At 28.0% G+C, this 19,878-nt stretch overlaps 1 protein-coding gene across 1 annotated transcript in view; it reads left to right on the top strand.

Annotated features, from left to right (window-relative positions):
* The window catches only part of LOC135924408 (kinesin-like protein KIF13A), a 58,703-nt gene extending 39,223 nt beyond the window's left edge, over positions 1–19,480 (top strand). The window contains exons 15-36 of the mRNA XM_065459465.1: positions 239–354; positions 608–947; positions 1,262–1,525; positions 1,876–2,136; positions 3,356–3,554; positions 3,701–3,838; positions 4,467–4,535; positions 5,460–5,804; positions 6,048–6,476; positions 6,807–7,093; positions 7,352–7,604; positions 7,829–7,976; positions 8,272–8,430; positions 8,908–9,034; positions 9,424–9,715; positions 12,313–12,537; positions 14,022–14,327; positions 14,379–14,453; positions 17,678–17,864; positions 17,970–18,032; positions 18,083–18,175; positions 18,789–19,480. Coding sequence (XP_065315537.1) covers positions 239–354; positions 608–947; positions 1,262–1,525; positions 1,876–2,136; positions 3,356–3,554; positions 3,701–3,838; positions 4,467–4,535; positions 5,460–5,804; positions 6,048–6,476; positions 6,807–7,093; positions 7,352–7,604; positions 7,829–7,976; positions 8,272–8,430; positions 8,908–9,034; positions 9,424–9,715; positions 12,313–12,537; positions 14,022–14,327; positions 14,379–14,453; positions 17,678–17,864; positions 17,970–18,032; positions 18,083–18,175; positions 18,789–18,886 — 4,474 coding nt within the window. The 3' untranslated portion in view covers positions 18,887–19,480. The remainder of the gene's footprint in view (positions 1–238; positions 355–607; positions 948–1,261; positions 1,526–1,875; positions 2,137–3,355; positions 3,555–3,700; positions 3,839–4,466; positions 4,536–5,459; positions 5,805–6,047; positions 6,477–6,806; positions 7,094–7,351; positions 7,605–7,828; positions 7,977–8,271; positions 8,431–8,907; positions 9,035–9,423; positions 9,716–12,312; positions 12,538–14,021; positions 14,328–14,378; positions 14,454–17,677; positions 17,865–17,969; positions 18,033–18,082; positions 18,176–18,788) is intronic.
* Positions 19,481–19,878: the final 398 nt, after the last annotated feature.

Here is a 19,878-nt window from a genome sequence, read left to right as displayed (position 1 = left end):
CTTTAAGAATAATATTTTGAGTTAGGGGATCCAGCTTGTATAGTTCTAAAGAAGCGGCAGCTTTAAGAATAATATTTTGAATCTGATGCAATTTTCACTAAAAATGAAGTTAGATTATTAGAAACAAGAATAATAGAGACGATGAAATAGCTAAAATTAAATTTTTTTAAAAAAAAGTTTGTGTACTTATATCTATAACATATATTACTTTTTATGTCTGCTTTTTTTTGAAAAAAAGTACGTGTGTTAATGGTTCAAGAATATACGCGAAAACTTTGCTGAGGCACGGGGATAGAATTTTATGGGGAAATTACCATTTTTTCCGACTGAATTGCCCATTAGTCCATAGTCACGGTAAAAACTGAAAAAAAATTATGAAATTGCTACACAATTTGTGCTTCATTATCATTAATTAATTAATTAAATAAAGAAAATAAAATAAATGAGAAAATTGTTAAAAAGGTATAAGATCATTTAAATATCTATAATGAAACTCCTAAAAAGTAATCATTTTAATTGACATCCGAATCATATGAATAACTTGACAAATCTATATTTCGCCACTTCTTTGAAATTGAGGAATTTATTTTTTTTGAAAATTTCTAAGATCACAATCAATCTAATTCGCTTATTTCCATGCGCGACAATGACGTTACCGGATCCGACTGGTCGATATCTGTAGAAGCAAACAATAATTCCATCAACCACCAAAGCACTAAACCGTTTAATTCCATTTTTGAATCGTCCAATTTTGTCGCGGTGACTGAAGAACTAGCGTTACAAAACCGGTGGTTTCTTTCTAACCCGGTCGAAATGGAAGGTCTTTACAGGACTTTTTATTCAAACTCTAACTCTCTTTCACTGTATCCAGACCGAGAATCCTTTGATAATTGTAATGCGAAAAACACAATCAAAGAATCGAAAGATGGCAATAGCTCGGCAGGAAAGTATGACTGTTGAATCGAACGATTCAATTTTTTCCCCATAAATATAGAACACTTTGATAAACTTTTAATAATATTTTGGCAATGAGGTATAGAACTATAGAGGTCATCATATGAAGGTTGGCATCATTAGAAGTTCATGTATATTATAAAAAAATTTTTAAAAACCCGCATTTTACTTGTCTTAATATTTTTTTTCTTTAACATTTTATATCTAATATCTATACATATTTTTTTGGAGGAGTTAAGATATCATTTTTGAAAATAAGTATAAATGTGTTCCATCTGATTTCTTTTAAAACAAAAAATTATACCAGTCTTGATATTGATACAACTACGGAAGAAAATTCATTTCCATTGAACTCAGATAGTACTACACACCGCGATAATTCCTTGTACTTCGGACACGATAGCATAAGCCTAGAATCGGCTTCGGCCAAATCTGAATTCAGCTTCAACAAAGATGGATGTAAGAATAATAAAAATAATGTCAATAAATCTCTCGCAACAGAAAATGGCGTTAAGTTGATCGTCACCGAAAAAATGGGTATCAAAACGAATTTAGAATTTGAAGATAACAGGTTATATATATATATAAATAGACATAAAATTATATATTTTTTTTTATTTTAATTTTTTCAATGCGGTGTTTTCCAAAATTTATTCGCAGCGAACTAATAATAGGAAAATTCGCGAAAAAGTTGGAACCTTTGAAATATTGATTTTTGTTTCTATTTAACTTGGAATTTTAATATTATTTTTTTAAAGTTTAAAAACGAATTTGTGAAAATTAGAATGTCCTTGGCCTTAAATAAAACCAATTTTGTTGTATAAAGAGATAAAGAAAGGGAAAGCAAAGAAAGAAAGCATATTTTAAGTTGGCATTGTATATATTCCTATTTTTTAAAAGTACGAAAATTAAAAAAATAAGTTACAAGATCGATTTTAAAAGAAGTTCTGCCATGTTACGGAAAAGAATTCTGAATGCCAATCTCTTGGTGGAAGAGGCCAATTTGATGGCCAAAGAATTATCGGTTGATATATGTTATAGGGTCACACTTAGAATTCCTATGCAAAATCTTCTCCTTTCATCAAACAAAATCCATTTCTATAATAAGGTTTATCCATTATATTATATATATAAATCTTACTTACATTATTTTATAAAATATTTCAAAAAAGGTAAACTCTAAAAGCGATAATAATAATAATAATTTAATTGAGAAACTAAAAAATAATAATCCATTTTTACAATTGTTTATATCGATATTTATATTTCTATCTTTCTATTCACATCGGGCCTAATTCTATTTTAAATAATCGGGTTTGGGCCGGGCCCGGCCTATTATTTTTTAAAAAAATTGGGGCCGGGTCAGGTCGGACCTTGGAATTTTTTTAAAATATATCTAAATTTTTCAATTTTATATTGAATTTTTTATGTAAAATAAAAATATTTGAATTTATTTATTGAAACTAAACGACATATAACATATTTCTTTTATTTTGAGTAGAGTAATTATAAAAATTAATTTCTATGTTTAAATAAATTCGGGCCGGGCCGGTAAATTTTTTTTAAAAAAATTTCGGATTCGGGCCAGGCTGGCAAAACATTTTTAAAAAAATTTTAAATTCGGGCCGGGCCGGCAAAACTTTTTTAAAAAAATTTCGGGCCAGGCCGGGCTTGAAAAATTAGGCCCGATGCAGATCACTAATTCACATATCAAGTTAATGTAAACAACATATTATTATTTGATTTTAATAACAATTAAGTTAATATTAAGCTACAATAATTTGGGTATTTTTTAAAATGTAATAAGAATATTTATTAATGGAATCACGCAGTCGCTTCCGATATTCTATATATCATACTTAGTTAACGTCAGAAAAGAACCTCGTCGCTTTCTGGAGTCGAACCCAGATCTATACGGTAGATGTTATACATCACCGATTAGGTCTACTCGAAAACATCAACAAAAAATTTGCGTATATGAATGAATTATGACGCTCTCTAATATTGATTAAAAAAACCTACAATCAATAACGTTCCAATAATTTACTCTTATTATTATATTAAAGTATATATGGATAAATTTAAAAACCCGTAAAGGATGATAAGTATATGTCATTTCAGGTGAATCGAAAAAGTGATTGATTTAGAAATGAAAATGTTTTACCGATTTTTTTTTAAAAAAAGACACATTTTTCTACTTTTTTAATAGAATTGATAATTTAATTTAATAAATTATAAGAATTTTTTTTAAAAACTAGATTTTATAAATTTTATACCTAGTATAAATTAATTAATCAAAATAAGTTCTAAACTCGTATTTTATTTTGGGATTTACAGAAATCACTGAGTTCAGGATCACAAAAAATTCAACTTAAACCCGGTAGCGGGATTCGGTTTGAAGCCTTATATTGATTTATTTTTTATGTAAAAATTATTTTCAGAGAAACAAAAATAGGCAACCCTACAAATTATTATGCGAACCTGCCATATTGATAGTTAGAGGCAATTATCCCGAGTATATATGGAGTTTAGACAGATTTCAAAATAAGATTTACGAAATGCGCGATATTTACAACGATAATAAAAATGATCCCTTGAAAGTTTACCTTTTTATATATAATATTATTTTTATGTTTTTTATTGTGGCCTGAAAGAAAAAAAAGAAAGAAAAAAAAAATAATTGTGGAAGTAAGATGATGTAATAATACAATTTCATTTTTTTTGGTAACCATATAAATACACAAAGGAGACTTTCATATCCGACATCTTTTACGATATAAACTATACCGAAGTTCTTTTAGGAATAGCTAACGTATACTTAGGATGCCTGAGATACAATGTCAAATTTGATTACAAAGTCCCCATTATCAATCAACAAGGAGAGGTAGGGGACATTATTAACTTTATTTTTCTATTAAGAGCATTATGTATTAAATTTTGAGTTATCATTTTATCAAAAGTGTTTACTTCGATTTAGGGCCAAGACCATACCTAATCTTTAGAATACTTAAAGTTAAGGAGTAAGGTCAGATTTATCAAACGCGCATTGTTTAAGCGGTGCGGTATTTATCGCTATCGAAATAACATCTGATTCAACACATTGATAATTTTTGAAATATACGTCCTCCAACATATTTTTTAAATTTTATCAAAGCGTTATCATCAATTCGCCTTCATATTGATGAATTATGCCTATTGGCTTGATTTTGTAAATAACCCAGGGTTAAATACCGAACCGCTTGAAATCACATTTATCATAAATTCGCACCTCAAAAATTGAGCGTTGTAAAATATCCTTTGCAAAAATTTAAATATTTAGAACATTGCACATTAAAATTTTTATCGTCTATTTACTAGTCGTATTAATTCCAAATATTTTCATATTTTATAGTAACAGGTATATAATATAAAAAATATATATTTTAAACTAACCTGTAAAATTTTTAACGATATAGTTATAGTTTGATTTATTTTATAATGACTACCAAACGCCCAATTTCCCGGAGAGTTAGGTGGAGAGTTTGGTGTATGTTCATCAAAATATAGCAATGGTGACTTTAGTAATCACTAGTGTTGTTAAGGTAACTAGTTACAACAAGTAACATTTTCGTGAATTTTTTTTATTGATTTTGTCTTTATTATTTTTTTTAATTAAATTTATAAAAATTTTATTTAGACCTTTAAAAATTTTTTTTAACTCTATCAAAAAAAATAATATAAAAATAAAATAGTATTCTAAATAATTTTTCCCAATTTACGAAAGTTTATTAATTTTTTAAAGTTAGGAAATTTAATAAATTTTAGTTTTTATAAAAAGTTGTGAAATTTTTACAAAAACGTTACTAATATTGATTTACATTTTTCAAATTTTATAAGAAATGGGCGGTTATATTGATCAAAATGGAAAGTTTTTAAATTAAATGGGAAGTATAAAAATAATTTAATAGGACTAGGAATTATAAATTTCAAAATTTATAAAACTTTTTCTAATGGAAGATTTTGGACATGTTTCATAATTTTATAAAGTCACCATTGTTTATAAATTTTGAAATTTTTTTAAAATATATTTAAGGTCATAGCCTTAAAAAATATATTAAAAAGGATGGGTTAGATAAATTTTTATTAACTTGAATGTAACTAGGTATACTTTTGAAATAATGTATTTAGTTATCCTTTTATGTATTTAATTATAACTGGTTATTTTCAAAAGTATCTTTTAACAGTACTAGTTATCACGTATGGTTTTTTAATAAAAAAATTAAAATTTCGTTAAGGCTGAATTTATTTCATATTGGACTCGATTTAGCAGCTGATCGATTTTATAAATCGTTTCAATGAGAATTTTCTTTATTAACATTATTTCTCATATTTAATCCTAATCATGAATAATTTAAAAATTAATATTAATAAAAAGAAATATTGATCTCAGAAAGATTTTATAAACTCGATCAGCCATTAAATCACCTTCACTATGATTTTAACTTAATTTACTCAAAATTCACTAGATAGCCGGAAGATTATGCATTTCTCTAGATCGAATACAATTCACTCATGGCACCCAGATAAATAAGAACGTCATAACTAACGATTCCTACAAAAAACACGAATTTTCGCACAATAGATACTTAAACCCAATCAACTTTGACGAAAGTCGCGGGAAAGATTCGTCCTTTGCCAAAACTCTAGTCAGTCCTTTAAACTTTGAAACCGTTCACAATTCCCATTACGATTGCAGAGAGGATAATTATCCTAATTCATCATCAGCTATGGATGAATCATTTCTTTCCACCGAATCCAGTGGCATATTCAATTCCGAAAATCCCGTCAAAATCGAAACCGTTTTCGCTCAAGTTTTTGAAAATATATTTTAAAATTCGTTATGAAAATGAGATTTCGGAGAAATGTGAATAGGTGGATAGATGGTTAGAGAGTTTTACAAAAATTGTTCTGAAGTTCGGGACGAAAAATATTGATAATTTGGAACTCAGGTTGGACCTTGGGTTTTGGGTATGTTCTTGCTGTGCTATAAATATTTAGATAAGAATTTATATCATTTTACCTAATGTATAATATTATATTTTTTAACTTTACAGCTAAATATCAAGGAGGCCCTAGACATTCGGAAAACTAATCGGTCCGACTCCATTTATTTACAATACGAGGTTCCTGAACCTTATAATCGGGCCACGGCTCAAAAAGATTTTAAGAACGATAAAACTTTACATTTTGTTCCGAATTCGAATTTCAATTTCAATCATCCCGCGAAAAATGGCTTCATGAACAATTCCATGTCTTATCCTTGCTATACCGCTGCCGGCTTCAGTTCCCCCGTTTTAGTGCTAGAGAGAAAGTTTAAAAAAAGGAAGTTAAATCCTTCCAACAATATTAATTCGGATGAACTCGGCACCGAAGATCTATATTTTGGGGAAATGGGTCAGGATAGTAAAGGAGCTAGGACGACTAATCGAGGCTCCAATAAATGTCCTTACAAGAGAAGCGCCGTCAAATTTAAGCACAGAAACGTAAGTATATCGTATAAAAAATATTCTGGTTTGTCTTATTTTTGAATATACTAAGACACTCTATTTTGGGTTTGTTTTTAGTGTACAACATTAAATAAATAGTATTTGTTATATATATATATTTCATTTAGATGCTGATTTACCGTTTATGTATAGCAACTTTCTTTTTAAAGCTGTTTAGAGGTAGCTCTATAAACCTCTAAACACACGACTGTTTATTAGAAATAAGACGAACCAGGACACTGCCTTAAAATTTTTTTTACAGAAAATAGCTTAACATTTGTAAATTGTTTTATTTTTAAATTACGAATTTATGAATACATAATTCAGACGTTTCGACTTGACTATCCCGAAGAAAACCCGGAGTCCTTAAACGATTCGGTGTTATCAATCGAGGTTTGGTGCAGGAAAAAACTGGTGGCGGATGGTGGCATTAACATAGTTGGATCCGGAATATCCAAAAATGATTTGTCCCTCAAGAACAAAAATAGTTTATCGCGCGATACTCGTTTGAATAAAATTAGCCAAAATCTTGCTTTAAGTTGTCGTCCAATTGATGAATTTAACTCTATCGGGAAAAACTATATCAATGCCAAAAGAAAGTCTTTGACGCAAAGGTGATTAATATTTTATTAATTGATTTCTTTATACTGAGTTCGATTTTCATGCATAAAATAGATTATAAAATTATAGTGATTTTTATTTCAGCACCTTGATTTGAATTTTTTGAAGGTTTAGATGCATAAGTATTAGCAAAAAAAATATATACTAAAAGATTATAAGTGATTGTTTCCTAACTTATTTTGAGGTTAAATAAGGGAATTTAATCTAAGATTGAATTTTTATCTGGTGATTTAAATTTCATATTATTTAAGATGGAACGAAGTTAAACGCAAATTGCAGGTTTGGGTTAGAATTTCTGAGCTCAACGATCAAGGGCATTTTAACGATGTGAAAGTCATCCCAGAATCATCATCTTCTTCCAATTACAATAGCGCAAGCAATAGCGATACGGAGGATCCTAATTTATTGTCCACTGTTAAAAATGGGACTGGTGGCGTTTACCAATTGAGGCAAGGTCGGCAGCGTAGAGTCACGATAGATATCAACGTGGCCACAAATAACGAGGTAAAATATACTTTTATTTATTGAATTGTAAAAAGAGACAATGCGATGTTTATCTAAGATGAATGCGGTACCGCTAATTGAACCCATAAAATAAAATGGTTTATTAGATATTATAACTTTAAGTACATTGCAACCCATATCCTTTTAAAAGACTTTTATAACACATGAAAAACTTTTTTTATCATTTTATTTTTTAAAACAAAATTTTGTAAAAAAAATAAAAGACGAGTAGCCAGTCACGCAAAACAGGACAGCTTCCTTTGATGTGTGAAACGCTGCAAGGGCCCGTGCTCTGCGGCGTCGTTTTGAGAAGCGAAAAATTACTGTCGATATGTGCTAAAAATCGAAACAATATTTCGCAGAAAGATGAAAGTATCATTATTTTAAATATTCGTTTTTTTCCTTATGATAGGAAAACAAAATTTAAAAAAAATCTAATTTAAATAGGCATTCATGAAAGAAATGAGGGAAGAAGGAAAGAAAGAGAAAGAACGAAAGTGATTTTATGTTCTATTATAAATTGATACGAATGAACTAATTAAACATTTGTTTAAATATATAAAATAATAGCCAAAAGAGGTGCTCTAGCTAGAATTAAGAACAAAGATTAAGACGAATAGTACATAGGGATTTTTTTTCACCTAACGGTTCAAATTATTAACAAAAGGAAAGCAACTTTATGATTCGTATGACAATAAATCCGAGATCGTCATTGACTCCTATCAAGAAAAAGGATTAAAAAGGCTGAGGCACAAATGGAGCCGAGTTATAGAACGACGCAAGGGCTATTTGGAAAGGGAACTTCAGAGATTTTCCGATACAACGAGTGATTGCCATTTACCTTATTATATTTCCTATTATTGTCGTTTTTGTTTTTAAAATTTATATTAGAATGGTCGCAATATCCTCTATATCCCCCCTTGAGCTACTGGCTTGAACTCCCTTCAAAAATTACCGCCTGATTTCAATGATGCCCCCCTCCCCTCCACCAATTTTTTAACTTGCCGTTCTGCACACCTCTTACCCTTTAAACGAAATATGAATTCCATAAAGACTGCGCGAGAAATTTAAAAATTTATGTACAATTCTGGATTAAAATAAATTCATGAGAAATATATCAATCGAAATAAATTTAAGTGTCTATTTGATTTTCTTTTTTAAGGGGTGGGGGGGGGGGGTAAACGTTATTTCATCCGGCAAATTATTTTAACGATTGACTTGTGTAACAAATTTTTTAAATTGTAGACTTTTTTTCTCTTAATTTTAAAAAATCCCCAAATTTAAATAATAAATAAATGAAAAGCAAAAAGTAAAGACGATGTCATGCGAGAAAAATGTTTGATGGAACAATGGATTACTCTGACGGAAGAAAGAAACGCGCTCTCCTTACCAAGCGAAGGAAGTGACATTCCCGGTTCACCAGCTGATTGGTTTTTTTTTCTTTGTATTAATTTCATTTTTTTAAATGTTTATCCTCATATGTTTGAAGACCGAGAATCTGAATAATGTATCGCAATGAAGGTTAACCAAATTTTTCTATCTGAATAATGTATCGCAATGAAGGTTAACCAAATTATTCTATTCAATTAGACCTATCTTTTCTAACACACTTTTTTGTCATACTACGGGTCAATTAATAGATTTGATATTTTCTTAAGTCTATTTATAATTCAATGAAATTAGTCGACAAAATATCGAAAATTCCTGAAAATTGTGGTTGGTAATAGCTATTAAAATACCTTCTTTAAAAAGAAACTGCTTTGTTTAATAATAAATTTAAAAATCACTTTTTGCGCTATTTCTTAATCATCATTTTAAGGAACCCGCCTTTGGGCATGGAAAAGCACATACCCGTCATATTTTTGGATCTCAATCTCGATCACACTACCGAATTATCAGAATCTCAAGGTTCTTGTGATAATTTATATCAAGACTCAACGAATTATGACCAAGATTTGGATCAAATTGAAATTTCGATTGGTAATAGCACGCCGATTATATACCAAGATTCTTATTTACTCGGCGAACCCGCTTGCGATAAAATATATACGAGCAGCCATAGCGAGTTCGTTAAGCTCAATATAATCAAAGAATGCCAAATAGCTACTAATGTAAGATTTATAACTCTTCTAGTGATTTTTTTATACTAACTAGATTTGTTATTCATTCATTACAGGTGTGCACACATATAAATCAGCGGAAACACTTACTATTTAAAAAAATAGGTTTTTTTTGAATAAAAACTTAAATGACATTTAGTCAACGTGCAGACCATAAAATGGCCTCTAATAGGTGACTCCTATCACCAGTACAGAGCTTAATCCATTTTAAAGAATGTCGACAAGAATATTTAATGACATTTAATATCATTGAGTATATTAATGTTATTAGACTCTTCCTAATTAAGTTTCTTTTTTTTGCCTTTTTTATCAAATAATAACTAATTTAAAATGGTATTCTATTCTAGAAAATTTATTTTGCGTTGTGCATACATTTTTTTAAAAAAGACGGCAAAAATATTTTTTTTTAATATTCCAATGAAATATCTCTTCATTTATATTGTTAAAATGAAGAATTTTATCCACCTCAATTCTGAGTCTTAGCCAAAAAAAACACTTCTGGCGATGAGTTTGAGACGATTAGTCAATTAAAGACTTAAAAACTACCTCAGGTTTACTTCGGTATCAATTTGTCACGAGGAAAATATATAAAAAATTTATTACTTAATTTTCAACTACGTTAAAATTATTTATAGTAGAGAACAGTTTCAAAGCCTTTTATACAAACTTAAAACTACAAGTAATTATTATATATAAAATGTTAAAATATGAATTAAAGAATATTCAGTATTATATATATATATCTGAATATTAAATTTAGATAAATAAATTTTCAGAAACTGAGGTTCAATTTTTATAAATTTTTTTATTACCTTATGTACTAAAAAAAGATGACTGGACTTAGTTTGAACTCCGACCAAGGGTTTTGTAATTCAAAAAAACCAAACCTCAAAGCTTTCCAAAACAAATTAGTTAAATTTTTGCAATTTTCTTGTGGAGTATAATCAGATAGCTGGATCTAGTTCAACTTCAGCCAAAGAACAATTCCCTTTTGTTACCAAAGATCTTTACACTATTCAAAACTGAGTAGTAAATTTTTTAAAATTTTTTTATTTTTCTACTATATAATCCTGATATATATTGGAAGAAAGGGGAACGGGGAGATAAAAAAAATAGTTACATAGTGTGCATGTTAAGACAAAGATACTAATATAAAAACTCTTTAGAGTAATAGCAGTTTTTTAATATATAATTGTTAGGATAAAATTAAGGAAAATTCAATATAATTTATTATACCTGAATAATAAATTTAAAAACTGACACTTAAAAAAAATTTCCCACTTATAACTTTCCTCTTGGAGGGAAAGGAAATGACGAGATAGTTCAAAGAAAAGCTAATGATGTTTGACATTGAACATTTTTTTTTAAATATATTTTTATTAAAATATTAGATAGCGTCGTAATTTGTTCTTATAAACAAAACAATTGTTGGTTTCGAGTACCGTCTGATCCTTTAGTCGATGATTGTATATAACTCCTACCGTATAGATCTGGGTTCGAATCCAGTAAGGATCGGGATTTTTTTCTGTATCTAATTAGGTGGTTGTTTGATATGATATATAAAATATCGGAAGCCACCACGTGATTCTATTAATATATTTCAAAATCAAAATGGATCTTATATTTCAAATTTGGATATAATTTAACAAATTGTTATATGATGGCCAACGCTATATATCATTTACTCGCAACCAAAAGTCTTGTAACTGTTCAAATACCAAAATGTTTTAACAAAGCTAAGTAAAGTTTTATAGTTTATAAATTTCCCTTGTAGTATAGAAACAAATGGCGGACTTAGCTCAAACTCCAGTGAAAGATCTTATAACAAAACAAAACATAGTAGTCTAATTTTTTTTAAAATTGTTCTTTTACGCTGTGGTAAAATTAGATGGAGTCCTAGGACAAACTCTAGCCAAGTCTCTTGTGTTACATTTGAATATTTATTATTGTAAGATATATTTTAAAAGGTCACGTTATATATTTTAAAAGGACGTTATTTGTATTATATTATAACTTTCCGACATGATTATATTATCGAGGTTAATCAAATTGCATATTATTAGAAGTTAAAATGGATAATTATATAAATGTATATATACAAAAGAATTACAAATAAAATTCATTATCGTTTTTTAAACTTTAATCGATTTAATATCTTGTAACTTTGTTCTGATACCAGAGACCTGTAGTTCAAAACTGAGTAGTGAAATTATTTTCAATTTTTCCTAAATTCCTACTAAAGGCCTTGTAACTGTTTCCTGTTACCAAAACCTTTATCCAGTGAAAACTAAATATTTTCCTTATGGAATAGAAAATAACGTTAGAGCATAAGGTGGCCTTATAGCCGACTCGAGATGACTTTGGAACCGACGAAAGCAAAATGAATAATCTACTAAATTATTTTTCAGCTAGGACTCGGAGTTGAGGTTGGTAAGACTCATTTATTTAAAAACACTAGTAATTGATAAAAATAAATCCTTTGGGGCATCTAGTTGAATATTGGATTAAATTAAAGGGCTCCGATTAAACTAATTTATTTTGCACCTACCAAACATATGCCTTTTATAATATATATATATTTTAAAAAGTGTCGTAGAATAATATGCGCTTGGGATTCATCAATCCACGATTCCCTTTACCTGAATGCACCTAGTGCATCGCCTTCCGAAAAAACTTACCTTATACTCAAATTTTGCGTTAAATTGAGCCACCCAGCTTCTATCAACGTTTGGTTGCGGAAAAGAATTTGCGTAAACGTTTTAGCACAAAAACTGACCTTAGCAGAAAAAATAAAGGATAGGATTATTAGACAAGTATTTATTTTCGGGTTTATTGGATTGGATTCCTTAAATTTGCAGAGAGTATGACTGGCCCGGGTTTGTAGATTTTTTTTTTAAATTTCCCTACTCAAACAGAGTTTTATCATGTCCGACTTAATAAAATTGAAAATGTGGAATTTCGAAATTTCAATTGCCGCAAGATTTAGAAATTTATTTAGAATGGGATCCGTGGAGATTCAGAATCGCGATTTGTAAATTCGAAATTCCAGCATGTTTAGACTTATTACCCTATACAAGTCATATTTTTTGCCTTACCCTACACGCGAATTCGCGGTAACTGTGAATAAAGGGTTAACCTTTTGTCTATTTTTCAATTTATATTCTTTGTATAAAAATGGATATAAATTATGATGTTTTTCAACAGTTTTAGACAAAAGTTTGAAATTTACAGTGTAGATATTCTATACATGTTGGAATGCATTTCCCGTCAAATAGTTTTCATATTTAAAAAAAAATTGTTCTCCTGAATATTTTTAATTAACCCCAATATCGTCAATACACAGAACTCATATTTCTATAGAAAAAACATTTTCACCCAGATGTGCGGTTTATTTAAAAAAATATTGGAATTGATTTCCTAAAACAGCATGGAAATACAAATTGTCAAAAGATATGTTCCCCTTTACGACCAGAGAAAGAAAATTTTTACATAGAACTATAAAGGATATATACTATCGGAAGGTGTTGGAAAGGAGACTGGCATATCACTTGATGCATCCACTTTCCTAGAGCAAGTTGAAGCCAATGGTAATTTCTTTTTAGGACATTCATAAAAGCGTTTCACATGAATATAGAGCAATTAATCTGGAAATCAAGAAACTCAATGCTTAATTCACAACCTCTCCAAATTAAGATTATAAAAGGTCAACAAGGATTATAATATTGAAAATAATAAAAAAGAAGATTTAATGACGTATGCTATAAAAAATGTGCCCATAAGAAGAAAATAGATCTCTGCCACTTGAGATCAGGACTATGGCCACAATGCATATCAATTTATTTAAAATATAACAATAACTTTGCCTAGGCCTAATGTGACTTCCTTTTTTTTGGCGATCATATTATAAAATAAATTTAAATTTACCTTTTCTTTATATATATATATGATTATAAATTGTAACAACTTCTTTAAATTTGATTTCTTTAGCTTCATAAATTTTAGGAGTAAATTTATATATTTTTTAGTTAATTCATCATATTCAAATATTTTTTCCATAGATAATAGCCATCATAAAATCTCACGGTTAACCTGGGGAGTTTGCTTGAGATTTCAAAATCCCACAGCATTCTATTTTACACGTTACAGTAGGCTTTAAAACGGGGGTTGTAGATCTATAAATTTATATATTTTTAAAAAACTTTTTCATAAATTCTTATCAAAATATATTTAAATTATGCTATAAAACATTATATTGGAATTTAAAATAATTTTTATTTAATCACGGGGAACAATATAGGAACCCTTTTTAACTTCCTGCGGTGTTACCTACGAAATAATATCGAGTATTCCCCATGAATCTCAGCATCTGGAAAACACTAGAAATTTGGCACTCTTAGCCGCTTCCCCTATCAATGATGATGGTCTTGTTAACGGATTTCCTGACAATGACGCTAAAAATAAGGATGATTATGAATTCGAGGATGCACAAAGAGATTTAGATGAGCCAAAAACTGGGGACGGAAATAACCAATATTATATAAAACAGTACATGAGGAGTATCGCAAATTTAAATAATCTGTTATCTTTCGATAAAGTCAAACAGGTTTTGAAAAATTAAATTATTTATTAAATCTTATATTTTTATATATATTAGGAATTCGTTGTTAGAGAATTAGCTATGAGAAATCAACATACAAAATCTGTCAATTCACACGAATCAATACATCGAGTATAGAAAGCTATGCATTCTTGTTTTAAGATGAGTTTTTGTTTAAATCAGAGTATGAAGATTTTTTTTTAAAGAAGATTATCAAAAAAATATTTTAATTTTTATATTATAATCATAAAATTTTATCCATGAAAATCACAAATATTTTACTTATAAAAGATTTTGGAATTATAGGTAAAATTTGATCAAAAATTCTGTTTAAACATTCTCAAAAAAATCTTCAAAAAGTAAAGATCTGTGAAGAATTTTTTTTTTATTTTGAAAACATAAAATGATTATATGAAAAATCAATCAAAAGGGCGAAATTTTAACCACCATACTTGAAAAAGTAGTTAAATTTTACTCAAATCCAAATCTTAAAGCTATAGCTTAATCATATCCGGAGCTATGGGCCTTCAATCAAGGGTAGGCACGATCCAGTTTTAATGAATCTCAAATTAATTAAAAAATATTGTTGGAAATGTCATAAATAATATATCATTTTTTAGCCCCTAAAATTCTCTTTCGGAATATATAATTGTTTTTTGAAAAAATAATTTCTTCAGTATTTCCGCGAAAATGTATTTTTTTTAAAAAAATTTGAGAAAACTACATTTTATGATGCCAAAACTCACTCAGGTTGCTACCTTTATATTTAAAAAATTAGATGAAAAGGAAATTGGAGAAAATAAGTTGTTAAATTTTATTTGAATTTTTCAAAATTTTGAGAATACTATAAGGTGCTACGAGTTTTAATTTTATATTTGTAAAAGTTTTAATCTAGACAGGGTGGCAGGCTATGGGGATCGACCCTAAAATTCATAATTTTTAATGTCTTTTCTATCGATTCAATATTTTGCTAATTATAAAATTTAAATGAATCGTAACCATTCTATTAGTCGTGACATTTTGTATACAATATTTTGGCTCCTTAAATGAACGTATATTTTTCAATCCCTCTCATGAATCACTTAAAAATGCTTTGACCTTAAATGTAGATTATTAATTAAAATATTACATTATTTTAATTCTTTTTTGATTAGTTTTTTGTTTAACTTTTCTTTATAATCTCAATTCCTATTTAATTTAGTGTTAAACAATGTTATAAAGAACATGTAGCTCTTCATTATTTAAATTGAAATATTTTTTAAAAGAAATAGTGATCGATATGTAAGATATAAGGTTAAAAAAATAAAAACTTCGAAAAAATAAACTGAAATTTTTTCTGTTATTAAATACAATGATATTACACCGTGAAATTAATATGTAAAAATTAGTAATAATAGTTTTTAAAATAGAAACAGTCTTATACGTTTACTCCCTAAGAATATTTGAGTTCTGTCCAAAGAAATCCCAAATCTAGCTATGTTTTGCATATGAATTCCCAAATTCTGCACCTCCCCCCCCCCCCCCCATGGATCATCACCCTGATTCTTTTATTCGACCCTCTACCCATTTAACAGATAATCGCAGTGATATATCAAAAACAACAGCCACTGTATGCATATACACTTTATCCTCTCAGGAATTTAACAAAAATCCACAAAATAGAGTATATATAATTTAAAAATAAGATTTTATTTAATATTTCGATAGAGACCAACATAAACGGGAGCAATAGAAATTTATATTAATTTTTTTTTATTTAACTCTTTATAAAATAACTATAAAAACATATAATATTATATCAATTGATAAAAATCTAATTACAAACAGATAATATAACTGGTTCCACTATTTTTTTAGTTGGGTTCCCAAGAAAGAGCTATGTTTATATTTAAAGGTTTATATATGCATATTTTAACGAAGATAGGGAAATTTTCTAGCTTTATTTGAGTACATCTTGATTTTCTTGCTTAGAAATTTTAATAATTTATAAATTAAGAGAAAAAATGTTCATTTGTAGACAAAACGATTCAAGTGTTGAGTATTTTTTTTATTTTCCTTATTTTGGCTGTTAGTAAACGAATCAAATCTTTGTATGATAGAAATTAGGAGACATGAATGAAGTCCCAAGTAAGGATTGGTCTGATCCTCAGGGGATTGTAATAATCCTTCAGGTATCAGACTATCCTCTGATAATAGATCGATAGGTTGAAGAATGTTTGGGATATGAGCTACTTTTAGGCTCTTCTATATAAGATTTATTGAGGTAAGACATTAGTGTCGGTCTTGACTATATAAATAGTAATGTCCATGCCTCCCCATATTAAAATGTAGCAACCTATACAATTTGGTTGGACTATGTTACAACCTAGTTTGTTAAACCATTGCTGCTCTCTATCGTTAGTTAATATAAAATGAGATGAGATGTTTACTAAAAAAATTATTTTCTTTTCATGTATTTGCACAGTGTAATAAATAATCGGTTTGTGACATTAAGTTAGATCGTTATTTCTGACATTGTAATAGTTAATGGAGCTTAATAAGATTAATTTATCGCATTGCACTAACCAAAAATCTGATGGTGTGCTATATAAAAAAGCAAATCTCATTTCGGACAATTGTTTTAAGAATATTAGGTGAGGGCCCTCATAAGTTTCCATCGTCTAAATATACCATAGGTTCAAGTCCAAATTAAATTTGAGTTTCACTTGAGAAAATAGATTATGGATGCCTAAACAAAATAGTTCTCAAAAAAAAATTATTAAAAAATACTCCAACGTGGAAGTTATTTTTTTTAATGATATTTTCCAATGGAAAATTTTAGGAGCTATTAAATGATGCATCATTTTCAACATTTTTATAACATATTTTTTAATTAATTTGAGATTGGTTAAATCAAGATCACGCTTTAGACTTTGAAGGCTCATAAGCCCAGTCATCGGTTAGCTAGAACTCTTGAAAATTCGATTTTATAACATTAACAACCTATTTAACCAATATATAAAGTTTCATTTATTTTCAAGAATAGTGGTCAAAGCACCGGTAGATTTCACATGGAATGACCCACATTTTAGTTGTAAATGTTTTAAGCACCGACTCAGGGTCTTCTATTTTATATATCAAATTTTGACAATCAAACAGTTTATGGAAGGATGAGGGTGAGGGAGGTTCTCAGCAAGCTTAAATTTAATTTTTCTATTTAATAAATTATCGTTACCGAAATATCTCAAAATATATATTTTCCCTATCATAAAATAGAATAAGGGTATTTTATATTGAAGCACATTATTTTTTAGTACTACTGAATGATTAAATAATTTAGTGATAAAATTATTTAAAACTAATAAAAAAAATCACAGTCTCTCTCATTTAATGAATCAACAAAACATCTTCTACACGCCAATGATGGTTATAAAAAAGATGTTCATAATATAAGAGGATCCCCGGATGGCGACAATTTTGAAAACTTTGAATTTTTTAAGTATATTGGAAACAATTCCTCCAATGATAGTCATCTACAGCTAGAAGATATGACCAAACACCCAGGTTAGTTAATTATCAAATTATTTATATATAATAAATAATAATAAGAAATATTGACATAGGGCGATGTTCAAAATATATAATTCATTTTTTTCCAATAAATTTAAGCTCAAATATTTCGTAAAACGATTTATGATTCTTCAAACTCTAACCACTTCGTGGATTATGAAGGTTAATTAATTATAATTATTTAATATTATAATATTCATATTTTTGTTTAGATAAAAAATTAGAAAGACCCAATTATCTTAATATAAATTCATATTCGCCGTGCCATAGCGTTAATTACTATAATTTTGAAAATCGATTTAATAGTAAAAATTTATTTACTTAATTTTAAATGTTGTTTCGTAATTTGTAGTTCGTCCCAAATGTGTTTCTTCTCTTTTTTTTCTTATATATAATAATATCTAAAACATAGGCGTCTTTAGTTTGCCGGGGTTCAATCATAATGCTAAACAAGATTATTATAAATCAATATATTCTTTTAATATTTTGCTTCAAGATTTGTATATTTCGAATAAAATTGTGGGGGACTCTATACTCCTAATAATTCCTCCCTAGTGAGTGACGTACGTCACTGGCATAATTAATTTAGTTGATCTTATGTTTTAAGACTATATCTTAATATCGAATCTTGAAAGGTATAAAATGGTAAAATTCAAAAAATATTTTTATATCGGGTAGAAAATAAATAATTTGATATTGACTTTTAAATCGTGATTCAAAATTCGATAATTATTACCACAGCCTTACTCTACATTCATAGTTAGAGCATTTTTATAATGTTATATACCATTAATATTTTTTTTTTATATTATTTGAAATCCTATTACATTCAAGTTCAAGCATGATTTTGATTGTATTTACATGTTTAACATTTGTATCCTATAAAATAAATAAATTTTTAACATAATTTTCATGTAGGATTGTCACCATTATCAGCTCCCAATCCGCCTTTATTTCGAAACGTGAAACCTATGAGAACATTGCTAGAAGAAATAATAACATCCACCGCAAATTAATCATCATTAAAATTAAATGCATCCCAAATTTAGGCAAATAGTAAATTATCTACTCCTATATTGTAATGAGTATTTTAATTTAAAATGACAATCAATAAAAGTTTTAGCTAAATCGATATTTGATGGTTTTGAGGAATTACATGGCGACAAGTAAATATTAGTGCAAGTAATACGATTTCTCTAATCGGTATCAGATATTGATTGAGTAAAACTTTTATTGATTGTCATTACTCTAATATTCTACTTCTGTGATATATTATATTTATATTGTATAAAAAAAATATATTTATTTTGTACTTGCAAATTTTTTTTTTATTACTATTTAATTATATGAAGTTTTCAGACAAAAATTGGTTATATAGAAATTTACAATTTTTTTAAATTAAAATTTTTATATTGGACGAATTTTTTTTTAAGTCGGAGGATTTAATTCCTTCTATATGAATGAATTTATATATATAATAAATAGAGTTATCGACTTTCTTTAATGTAACATGATTATGTTTTATGTTTGCAAAAAATAGATCGTTGTTTACGTTACTTTAAAAAAAAGAGTTGCTGTGTAAAAAGATTGAATAAATTATTTGCCTTTTATTTCATCAACCGGTATACATATATATTTGTTACACAAATTCCAAAATTTAAATAAACAAATAATTGGATAGAATATTTTTTAAATGTAGATAATTTTTATTTTTTTCAAGTTTTAATAGTAATCGTTTTTCAAAGTTTTTAAGATCGTTCTTGGCATCGTACTGTAATCTACACCCGTTTATTATACTTTATAAACAGGATTTTAATCTATGGAAATTGTTAAGGTTTTCTTTTCTAATTTTTAACCTTACCTGTTTTACTAAACTTTTTCTTAAATGCGGAAATTAATAGGGGATATGTGCCATAAATGGCCACCACTTTTTATCTATTGGACCAATTTCTTATTGAATAGAGCGATCCAATAAATAAATATTTTAAATAAGCTGTTTTTAGTAACT

The sequence above is a fragment of the Gordionus sp. m RMFG-2023 genome, chromosome 2 (genome assembly GCF_954871325.1).
Source record: "Gordionus sp. m RMFG-2023 chromosome 2, tfGorSpeb1-WG-v2, whole genome shotgun sequence".
NCBI classification, from domain to species: Eukaryota; Metazoa; Nematomorpha; class Gordioida; order Chordodea; family Parachordodidae; genus Gordionus; species Gordionus sp. m RMFG-2023.
Note: the sequence above shows the minus strand (reverse complement) of the source record. Positions and strands in the feature narration are given on the sequence as shown.